Source organism: Salmo salar, chromosome 13, assembly GCF_965601325.2.
Source record: "Salmo salar chromosome 13, fSalSal1, whole genome shotgun sequence".
Taxonomy (NCBI): domain Eukaryota; kingdom Metazoa; phylum Chordata; class Actinopteri; order Salmoniformes; family Salmonidae; genus Salmo; species Salmo salar.
The window spans coordinates 94880194-94892241 of record NC_138303.1 but is presented as its reverse complement, the minus strand read 5'-3'; the positions used below and the strand labels follow the sequence as shown (position 1 = coordinate 94892241).

The window sequence follows — 12048 nt, the reverse complement described above, 5'->3', positions numbered from 1 at the left end:
CTCTAAAACTACACAATTATCTTTGATACAAAGACGGCTATGTAGCTAGCTAAGAAGAATTGCTCAGATCAAACAAATCAAGCCGTTGTAATGTAGTGAAGTGTAATATTACCTGTGGAGCGAAGAGTAGTGCGACTGCTCGCTCCAAACCGGAAGTTACACTATTAGAATGGATCCCTCTCTCTTCTCCTGTTAGAATCGATCCCTTTCTCTTCTCATCCTATTAGAATGGATCCCTCTCTTCCCTCCTCCTTTTTGATTCATCCCTCTCTCTTCCCTCCTCCAATTAGAATGGATCCCTCTCTCTTCTCCTATCAGAATGGATCTCTCTCTTCTCCTCCTTTTTGATTGATTCCTCTCTCTTCTCATATTAGAATGGATCCCTCTCTTCCCTCCTCCTTTTTGATTGATCCCTCTCTCTTCTCATATTAGATTGGATCTCTCTCTTCCCCTCTTTTTTGATTGATACCTCTCTCTTCTCCTCCTATTAGAATGGATCACTCTCTCTTCTCCTCCTATTAGAATGGATCTCTCTCTCTTCTCCTATTAGAATGGATCCCTCTCTCTTCTCCTCCTATTAGAATGGATATCTCTCTTCTCCTCCTATTAGAATGGATATCTCTCTTCTCCTCCTATTAGAATGGATCTCTCTCTTCTCCTATTAGAATGGATCTCTCTCTTCTCCTATTAAAATGGATCTCTCTCTTCTCCTATTAGAATGGATCTCTCTCTTCTCCTATTAGAATGGATCCCTCTCTCTTCTCCTATTAGAATGGATCCCTCTCTCTTCTCATCCTATTAGAATGGATCCCTCTCTTCCCCTCTGTTTTGTGATTGATCCCTCTCTCTTCTATATTAGAATGGATCTCTCTCTTCTCCTCCTATTAGAATGTATCCCTCTCTCTCCTCCTATTAGAATGGATCTCTCTCTTCTCCTCCTATTAGAATGGATCCCTCTCTCTTCTCCTCCTATTAAAATGGATCTCCCTCTTCTCCTCCTATTAGAATGGATCCCTCTCTCTTCTCCTATTAGAATGGATCCCTCACTTCCCCTTCCTTTTTGATTGATCTCTCTCTTCTCATATTAGAATGTTACGGCTGTCGTAGAGAGAGGACCAAAGCGCAGCGTAGTAAGTGTTCATATTGATTTATTAAACAAATGAAACACTAGAACAGAGAAACATAACGAAAAGCCAAACAGTTCCGTCAGGTAACGAAATACAAAACAGAAAACAACTACCCACAAAACACAGGTGGGAAAAGGCTACCTAAGTATGGTTCCCAATCAGAGACAACGATAGACAGCTGCCTCTGATTGGAAACCATACCTGGCCAAAACATAGAAAGAAAATACATAGAATTCCCACCCCATATCACACCCTGACCTAACTAAACAGAGAAAAACGGCTCTCTCAGGTCAGGGCGTGACAGTACCCCCCCCCCCCCCCCCCCCCCCAAAGGTGCGGACTCCCGGCCGCAAACCTGAACCTATAGGGGAGGGTCCGGGTGGGCATCTATACTTGGCGGCGGCTCTGGTTCGGGGCGTAGCTCCCACACCGCCCGCTGATCCCCCCGCTTCTGTGTCACCGGAGGAACCAGACCGTGGATCATCGCCAGAGGCTCCGGACTGGAGGGCGTCGCTGAAGGCTCCGGACTGGGGAGCGTCGCTGGAGGCTCCGGACTGGGGAGCGTCGCAGGAGGCTCCGGATTGGGGAGCGTCGCTGGAGGCTCTGGACAGGGGACCGTCGCTGCAGGCTCCGTGCCATGGATCATCACTGGAGGCTTTGTGCCATGGATCATCACTGCAGGCTCCGGGCCATGGATTATCACTACAGGTTCCGCGCCATGGATCATCACTGGAGGCTTTGTGCCATGGATCATCACTGGAGGCTTCGTGCCATGGATCATCCCTACAGGCTCCGGGCCATGGAACATCCCTACAGGCTTCTTGCCATGGATTATCTCTGGAGGCTTCGGGCAATGGAACATCCCTACAGGCTTCTTGCCATGGATTATCCCTACAGGCTCCGGGCCATGGATTATCTCTGGAGGCTTCGTGCCATGGATCATCCCTACAGGCTCCGGGCCATGGATCATCTCTACAGGCTCCGGGTCATGGATCATCCCTACAGGCTCCGGGCCATGGATCATCACTGGAGGCTTCGTGTTAGAATAGATCCCTCTCTCTTCTCATCCTATTAGAATGGATGCCTCTCTTCCCTCCTCCTTTTTGATTGATCCCTCACTCTTCCCTCCTCCTATTAGAATGGATTCCTCTCTCTTCTCCTCCTATTAGAATGGATCCCTCTCTCTTCTCCTCCTATTAGAATGTATCTATCTCTTTTCATCCTATTAGAATGGATCTCTCTCTTCTCCGCCTATTAGAATGGATCCCTCTCTCTTCTCATCCTATTAGAATGGATCCCTCTCTTTTTTCATCCTATTAGATTGGATCCCTCTCTCTTCTACTATTAGAATGGATATCTCTCTTTTCCTCCTATTAGAATGGGTCCCTCTCTCTTCTCCTTCTATTAGATTGTCCTGAATGGATTGCTCTCTCTCTCTTTCTCTCTCTCTCTCTTTCTCTCTCTCTCTCTCTCTCTCTCTCTCTCTCTCTCTCTCTCTCTCTCTCCCCCCCCCCCCCCACCTCACAGACAGCCTCAGTCCTTCTCTGCAGACTAGTGGAAACTCTGTGATGGTTTCCCCATTGGCCCCCTCGTTCTCACCCTCTTCCCAAAACAGATGGTTTAATCAGGGGCACTCAGGGCTGATAAATACAGATGGTGGTTGGGTGGTGGTGGGGGGGCATACAGTGATCAATGTTAGTTAACACTGTGAGGCGGGTGGAGTTGTGAAGGCTGTGCACTGTGGACCCAGGGTATTCTTTTTATTGTGTGATTTGTGGGGCTGTCGTGGTGTGTTTTGTCAGCGTGTAGGAGGGTTTGTGTGTGTGCGTTATTTTGAGTTATTGCACTCCATCGGTCCCGTCTGTTACTATGACATTGACTCTCACTGGCCAGTGATTTACCAGACTCCACCTCCCTCTCCATGGTTACGCTGAGATACCTTTGACCTGACGTACCCTTCGGGGATACGAATATATTTCTATCTTATAGATCACTAGTGCTTTTTTAAAAATTAATCACTTTTACTTTTCTTTTTATGCAACTTCACAGTGATATTCTCTACTTGTTGTGACCCCTTCCTCAGAGTGACTTGCACCATTCTTGAGGTGTTTCGATACAGTCATTAAACCCCATAGAGACCCTGAAATGGGTACAACAAAGAATGTCCCTCAAATGACTTAGGGACTTACACTGAAATTGTATTTGTTTGTGGCCTTGTTATTTCTCACAAAACTAGTCAAACTAGTCAAACTAATTATGTTTCACCTTGGTAATTGTCTTTGGTTACCAGTCCTCTAGTTTACGTCTGAATCAGGGTTTAATTGTTTATTAAGAGAGAGAATGCGTCGGATAAAAACATAACTGAGATTTCTGTTAATTTAGCATGACAAGTAGCCAAACACCATGCACTTAGCATAATGGAAGTCAGATGTCATGTTAGCTGGGAGCTGTAGGGAGGCTTGGGGAGGCCAACGTATTCCTGTGGTTTAAGAGGGAATGGTGCGACTTCCACAGGGATGTCTACTCAGCCTTAAGCCCACCCCTGCTGCGCACACAGCTCCACATCGCCTCAGCCTGGGAGGAGGAGAGCAAAGAGGAGGGAGACAGGGTTGTAAAATATCACTCAGGAGATTCTCATTTTGTTTCTCTCTACCTCTATTTCTCATTGTCTCGCTTTTGTAATATTTCTCTCTCTCAATTCCTTTCAATTCAAGGGCTTTATTGGCATGGGTAACTTATGTTAACATTGCCAAAGCAAGTGAAGTAGATAATAAACAAAAGTGAAATAAACAATAAAAATGAACAGTAAACATTACACTCACAGAAATTCCAAAAGAATAAAGGTATTTCAAATGTCATATTATGTCTATATACAGTGTTGTAACGATGTGCAAATAGTTAAAGTACAAAAGGGAGAATAAATAAACATAAATACGGGTTGCATTTACAATGGTGTTTGTTCTTCACTGGTTGCCCTTGTCTTCTGGCAACAGGTCAAAGATCTTGCTGCTGTGATTGCACACTGCAGTATTTCACCCAGTAGATATGGGAGTTTATAAAAATTGGGTTTGTTTTCAAATTCTTTGTGAATCTGTGTAATCTGAGGGAAATATGTGTCTCTAAAATGGTCATACATTTGGAAGGAGGTTAGGAAGTGCAGCTCAGTTTCCACCTCATGTTGGGGGCAGTGTGCACATAGCCTGTCTTCTCTTGAGAGCCAGGTCTGCCTACAGCGGCCATTCTCAATAGCAAGGCCATGCTCACTGAGTCTGTACATAGTCAAAGCGTTCCTTATGTTTGGGTCAGTCACAGTGGTCAGGTATTCTGCCACTGTGTACTCTCTGTTTAGGGCCAAATAGCATTCTAGTTGCTCTGTTTTTTGTAAATTCTTTCCAATGTGTCAAGTAATTATCTTTTTGTTTTCTCGTGATTTGGTTGCGTCTAATTGTATTGCTGTCCTGGGGCTCTGTGAGGTCTGTTTGTGTTGGTGAACAGAGCCCCAGGACCAGCTTCCTTAGGGGACTCTTCTCCAGGTTCATCTGTCTGTAGGTGATTTCTTTGTTATGGAAGGTTTGGGAATCGCTTTCTTTTAAGTGGTTGTAGAATTTAATGGCTCTTTTCTGGATTTTGTACACTGAGGATATTTTTGCAGAATTCTGCTATGCAGTGTCAATTTGGTGTTTGTCCCATTTTGTGAATTCTTGGTTGGTGAGCGGACACCAGACCTCACAACCATAAAGGGAAATGGGTTCTATAACTGATTAAAGTATTTATAGATCCTAATTTGTAATGAGAATGAGAGTTGACCTCTTCTCTTCCTGTAGGGGATATGGAGCGGTGAGATGATCAATGACATGTTTCTATTCCAGTTGTACTTCTCTCTATGGGGATAGTCCTCCATGCCTGGTTCCTCTCTAGGTTTCTTCCTAGGTTCCTGCCTTTTCACTGTGTTTTTCCTATCCACTGTGCTTCTACATCTGCATTGCTTTCTCTTTGGGGTTTTAGGCTGGGTTTCTGTATAAGCACTTTATCTGCTGATATAAAAAGGGCTTTATAAAGGCATTTGATTGGTTGATTAACAGGAGACAGGAGATAGTGAAGCCAACTGAACATGAGCAAGACAAAGGAGCTGATCGTGGACTCCAGGAAAAGGAGGGCCGAACACGCCCCCATTCACATCGACGGGGCTGTAGTGGAGCGGGTCGAGAGTTTCAAGTTCCTTGGTGTCCACATCACCAACAAACTATCATGGTCCGAACACACCAAGAAAGTCGTGAAGAGGGCACAACAATGCCTTTTCCCCCTCAGGAGACTGAAAAGATTTGGCATGGGTCCCCAGATCCTCAAAAGGTTCTACAGCTGTACATACCATCAAGAGCATCCTGACCGGTTGCATCACCGCCTGGTATGGCAACTGCTCGGCATCCGACCATAAGGCGCTACAGAGGGTAGTGCGTACAGCCCAGTACATCACTTGGGCCAAGCTTCCTGCCATCCAGGACCTATATACTAGGCGGTGTCAGAGGAAGCCCCATAATTTTTCAAAGACTCCAGTCACCCAAGTCATAGACTGTTCTCTCTGCTACCGCACGGCAAGAGGTACCGGAGCGCCAAGTCTAGGTCCAAAAGGCTAGCTTCTAACCCCGAGCCAATAGACTTTTGAACAATTAATCAAATGGCCACCAAGACTAGGGGGGGTAAGCTTTCCGGCCTGCTGCACAACATCACAGTTCTTTAAAGGGGAATTTGAGCCGCACTATTCATCATTTACAGCACCACCCCAACATCACAGTTCTTTAAAGGGGAATTTGAGCCGCACTATTCATCATTTACAGCACCACCACAACGTCACAGTTCTTTAAAGGGGAATTTGAGCCGCACTATTCATCATTTACAGCACCACCCCAACATCACAGTTCTTTAAAGGGGAATTTGAGCCGCACTATTCATCATTTACAGCACCACCCCAACGTCACAGTTCTTTAAAGGGGAATTTGAGCCGCACTATTCATCATTTACAGCACCACCACAACGTCACAGTTCTTTAAAGGGGAATTTGAGCCGCACTATTCATCATTTACAGCACCACCACAACATCACAGTTCTTTAAAGGGGAATTTGAGCCGCACTATTCATCATTTACAGCACCACCCCAACATCACAGTTCTTTAAAGGGGAATTTGAGCCGCACTATTCATCATTTACAGCACCACCCCAACATCACAGTTCTTTAAAGGGGAATTTGAGCCGCACTATTCATCATTTACAGCACCACCCCAACATCACAGTTCTTTAAAGGGGAATTTGAGCTGCACTATTCATCATTTACAGCACCACCCCAACATCAACATATGTGAAAATGGCGCGTTTCTGTTTTGTAGTAAAAATGATATAGATAAGTGTTTCCAATGGCATCATCAACCAATTAGTAGACAATTAGTAGGCTATGTTGATGCTGGGGTGTTGCTGGAGATGATGAATATGAAGTTGAAAAATTGTGAAGTTTCCCTTTAATAGCATTGGTTGAGATCCTCTCTCTCTCCCTCTCTCTCTTTCTGTATCTCTCTCTTCCTCCCTCTCTTTCTCTCCCTTCTTCCCACTCCCTTTCTCCCCCTCCTCCCTCCCTCTCTTCCTCTCCTTCCCTCTCTTTCTATGTCAGCAGCAGATTCAGACTTGCCAGTGGGTAGCAGTCAGATTGTGTGGATGTGGGCGTTTGTGGGTTCTAGTTTGCTCACAATACAATGGTGACGAGGAGACCATTTCTGAACCAGCTTGGTGGAGCATTTTTGGATCTGTGTGTCTGCAGATCTTCTTTCTTCCAGAAACCAAAAACAAAATGCTAAAGCCATCTACAACCATAAATCCCTATTTTATATTCGCACAGGATGTCTATAGCAACCCTATTCTATCACATTCCAGAATGACCTGATTTAAGGAGAATCTGACTAAATCTTTCTACAGAAGTTGGTGGAATGCTTAACTACCCCAAATGGTGGTTTCCATGGTTACTGAGCGGTGCTGAGAGTAGAAACTGATGTTCGGGAGTTCTGACCCAAAGAAATGAGGAAGCTCTCTCTCACGACATCACAACCACATCACAAATATCCTTGACTCTCGGTCTCTGACTTTCTGAAGAGTAATATTCTGCTCTTATACCGGACCCACTATGTCCATCCATATAGGTCACTGATTGCATGCTTATCTGGCCCTACAGCAGAAAGATCTGAAGTGAACCATTTCATTTCAAACTGACATAAAGAGGTGGATTGGTATCAAATACATCAAACACATGGATTCCACATTACTATGAGCCTCCTGTGTTGTACAGTATGTGAAAGTGTATGCTTTGCTTTTCTCTTGGTTGTGTACCGATGGCCGCTGAGGGGTTAAAAACTCAGAGGAAGAGTTCATGGAAACCCTTGACTCAGTGTACTTATAGAGAATATATCATTTTCAGCTTGGCTTGCCTTTCAGCTGTGGGCTTTCTTTGCTTTGTAAGCAGGGCTGGTCCATGCTTGCTTTACCAGAGATAGTCAGAGTAGGGTTCATATCAGCTCCTCCAGCCCATTCTCAGGGATTACACACTGTGGCAGGGAGTTACTGTGGGTGTGGAGCATGGCTCTGAGACTTTGTGTGTGTGTGTGTGTGTGTGTGTGTGTGTGTGTGTGTGTGTGTGTGTGTGTGTGTGTGTGTGTGTGTGTGTGTGTGTGTGTGTGTGTGTGTGTGTGTGTGTGTGTGTGTGTGTGTGTGTGTGTGTGTGTGTGTGTGTGTGCGTGTGTGCTAGTAGACACTATGGGCTATATTCTATATTTGGTGACTGGATTTGCAATATGTCTAAACAAGAATCGAACTGCATGAACATTTAAATTCATACACACACTCAACAAAATGTTTACAGATAGAAACAAAAATAACCACTACTGCATTAACTCACTACTGTATTAACTCACCACTGCATCAACTCACTACTGCATTAACTCACTACTGTATTAACTCACCACTGCATCAACTCACCACTGCATCAACTCACTACTGCATTAACTCACCACTGCATTAACTCACCACTGCATTAACTCACCACTGCATCAACTCACCACTGCATTAACTCACCACTGCATTAACTCACCACTGCATTAACTCACCACTGCATTAACTCACCACTGCATTAACTCACCACTGCATCAACTCACTACTGCATTAACTCACCACTGCATTAACTCACTACTGCATCAACTCACTACTGCATCAACTCACTACTGCATTAACTCACTACTGCATTAACTCACCACTGCATTAACTCACTACTGCATTAACTCACCACTGCATTAACTCACCACTGCATCAACTCACCACTGCATTAACTCACCACTGCATTAACTCACTACTGCATCAACTCACTACTGCATTAATTCACTACTGCATTAACTCACCACTGTATTAACTCACTACTGCATTAACTTTCGTTTTTTCCTATACAGGAACATTGTTATTCTAGACTATTCCGTAAATGTGGTTACTCTGTTTGATTAAAGTTCTGTGTCAGGGAGTTAGTGTGGTTCAAAATTAGAACAGGGATATTGCAGGCTGTGGAAAGTGCTGTCACTGGAGTTTGAGTGTACGACTGTGTACTTGATGCTCCACTGAGTCTGTTCTCTTGCAATTGTAGTGCTACAGCTCCCTTCCTGCTCCTCTGTCAGCCTGTGTCCCAGCAGGTGATGATATATGTCTAATGAGCTTTGGGTTTCAGTGTGGCATGACGCTCCCCCTCTGCCCCTGCTGTCCCGGTCCTGCCCTTCTCCATCAGGCTCACACACTGGAGAAATATTGGTCCCTTTCTCAGCAGCTCCCCACCATCCACCTCCGACTCTTTAGGCTTTCTGTGCAATGAGAGGAGAGAGAGAGAGAGAGAGAGAGAGAGAGAGAGAGGAGAGAGAGAGAGAGAGAGAGAGAGAGAGAGAGAGAGAGAGAGAGAGAGAGAGATAATATGACATTTGTAATGTCTTCTTTCTTTCAGAACTTCTGTTGAGTGTAATGTTTACTGTTCATTTTTATTGTTTATTTCACTTTTGTATATATTGAGTTTTCACACTTGGTCCCTTTCAGTAAATCTTTGTGAATTCAATGCGGTTCTTAAAATTTTTTTGTGCAGTGTGATCACTTTAAAGGAACTCAGTGAAGGCTGCTAAGGGGAGGACGGCTCATAATAATGTCTGGAACGGAGCAAATGGAATGGTATCAAACACATGGAAACCACATTTGCAATATGTGATCTATAGACTGTTTTTTCAATTGAGGAATTTGAATAGTGTGAGACAACATATTTGGTGAGAATTATAAGGAAGTGTACAAAATCTATTCTAGCTCTTAAAGGGGTAATGGCCTACATTGGGTGTACAATTTAAAATTAGAGCATTACTTAATCTGTTTAATTATTGAATTCTGTTACCAATAATATTTACATGCTAATAGTATCTTCTGATTACATTTATTGTGGCTCATATCTTAACTAAATGTGAATGGCTTGTTCTGCACTTTGTAAACACCCAGAGTGAATTGAATGAATGTTGGAAAAATATATTGGTTCCTTTCTAAACATAGCAATGTGAATGCAAAGAGGACTTGGCCCACAAAATAGGTGAAAGGAATCGATTATTTTAAAGAGGACTATTTGTGAAAACACCCTGAGAGAGAGAGAGCGAGAGAGAGAGGGAGGGAGAGAGACAGAGAGAGATAGTAATGTGCGAGTGTAATGTTTACTGTTCATGTTTATTGTTTATTTCACTTTAGTTTATTATATATTTCACTTGCTTTGGCAATGTTAACATATATTTCCCATGCCAATAAAGCCCCTTGAATTTAATTTAATTGAATTGAGAGAGAGGGAGAGAGAGAGGGAGAGAGAGATGGAGAGAGACAGAGAGAGGGAGAGAGAGACAGAGAGAGGGAGAGAGAGAGAGGGAGAGAGAGAGAGAGAGAGAGAGAGAGAGAGAGAGAGAGAGGGCTATGGAGAGAGAGATGGAGAGAGAGAGATGGAGAGAGAAAGAGAGGGACAGAGAGATAGAAAGAGAGAGAGAGATGGAGAGAGAGAGAGATGGAGAGAGATGGAGAGAGAAAGAGAGGGACAGAGAGATGGAGAGAGAAAGAGAGAGAGAGAGAGAGAGTAGTTCCAAGGAGTGCATGTTTTGGTTGATGATGATCAGTTGATTATTTGATTCAGTTGTGTAGTGCTAGGGCAAAAACCAAAAGGACCGTGTTTGGGAAATGCTGCTAAATGCAGGAAATATTATAGCTGTGTATTGAGAAACGACTGTCTACAAGCTTCAAAGCCTTTTTTTAATCAAATACATCATTGTCATAACAAAGACGTCAGTTACCATATCAAAGACGTCAGTTACCTTGTCAAAGACGTCAGTTACCATGTCAAAGACATCAGTTACCTTGTCAAAGACGTCAGTTACCGTGTCAAAGACGTCAGTTACCATGTCAAAGACATCAGTTACCATGTCAAAGACGTCAGTTACCATGTCAAAGACGTCAGTTACCATGTCAAAGACGTCAGTTACCATGTCAAAGACGTCAGTTACCATGTCAAAGACGTCAGTTACTATGTCAAAGACGTCAGTTACCATGTCAAAGACGTCAGTTACCATGTCAAAGACGTCAGTTACCATGTCAAAGACGTCAGTTACCTTGTCAAAGACGTCAGTTACCATGTCAAAGATGTCAGTTACCATGTCAAAGACATCAGTTACCATGTCAAAGACGTCAGTTACCATGTCAAAGACGTCAGTTACCATGTCAAAGACGTCAGTTACTATGTCAAAGACTTCAGTTACCATGTCAAAGACATCAGTTACCATGTCAAAGACATCAGTTACCATGTCAAAGACATCAGTTACCATGTCAAAGACATCATTGCCATGTCAAAGACATCAGTTACCATGTCAAAGACATCAGTTACCATGTCAAAGACGTCAGTTACCATGTCAAAGACGTCAGTTACCATGTCAAAGACATCAGTTACCATATCAAAGACATCAGTTACCATGTCAAAGACATCATTGCCATGTCAAAGACATCAGTTACCATGTCAAAGACATCAGTTACCATGTCAAAGACATCAGTTACCATGTCAAAGACGTCAGTTACCATGTCAAAGACGTCAGTTACCATGTCAAAGACATCAGTGCCATGTCATGTGGGGGATATGTTACATAATGTTTATCTATGGTTTGTCTTTCTCCAGATCTCAGGAAGACGTTTGACCAGGAGCCTCTGGGAAAGGAAGTGTCTCTAGAACAGGAAGTGCTTCTTCAGTGCCGCCCCCCAGAAGGAATCCCTGCTGCTGAGGTAAGGGTCAAAGGTTATGGCTCAAAGCTACAGTGACTCTCTGGTATTTGGTCGTCCAATGACTGAACATAAATAGTCAAGTAAAGCAGGTAACCTTAACTGGTTAACAAACACTGATCCTGAAAGTCAGCCTGAAAATGCAGAACTTTGTTGTGTCGCTGGAGCTACTGTAAGCAGCAGAGCCTAAAGCTGTAGCCCCATAATGTCAGATACACTGGGACCCCATGTCTCTACTCCTCCTTAACAGATGGCAACTCCAAGCCCTCCTCACATAACGAATAGAGCTGGCTCTGCCGCCACAACATGACAAAGCAATACGATGTACAGCTCTTAAAACAACCAAATGTTTTCCAGCCTCATTGTGTCTTTTTTTACCCACCGATAAAGTTGAAGGAAATCCTTCAATTGCACTTCCTGCAGGGAAGATTAGCCAAATGAATTGTCCTGCTCTGAAGGAGAGGTTTGGTAGTAGAGCTGCAGGGACGGTTAAAGCTAATTTCCTCATCCTCAATTACCATTGTTCCTGATGTGTTATGGCTCCCACCATCAACCACATTCCTGGAAGCTTGTT

At 43.8% G+C, this 12048-nt stretch overlaps 1 protein-coding gene across 1 annotated transcript in view; it reads left to right on the top strand.

Moving 5' to 3' along the window:
• The window catches only part of LOC106568183 (netrin receptor UNC5C), a 241333-nt gene that overhangs the window by 164794 nt on the left and 64491 nt on the right, over nucleotides 1-12048 (top strand). Inside the window, 1 exon segment of the mRNA XM_014138292.3 lies at nucleotides 11374-11477. Within this exon segment, the coding sequence (XP_013993767.2) occupies nucleotides 11374-11477 (104 nt within the window).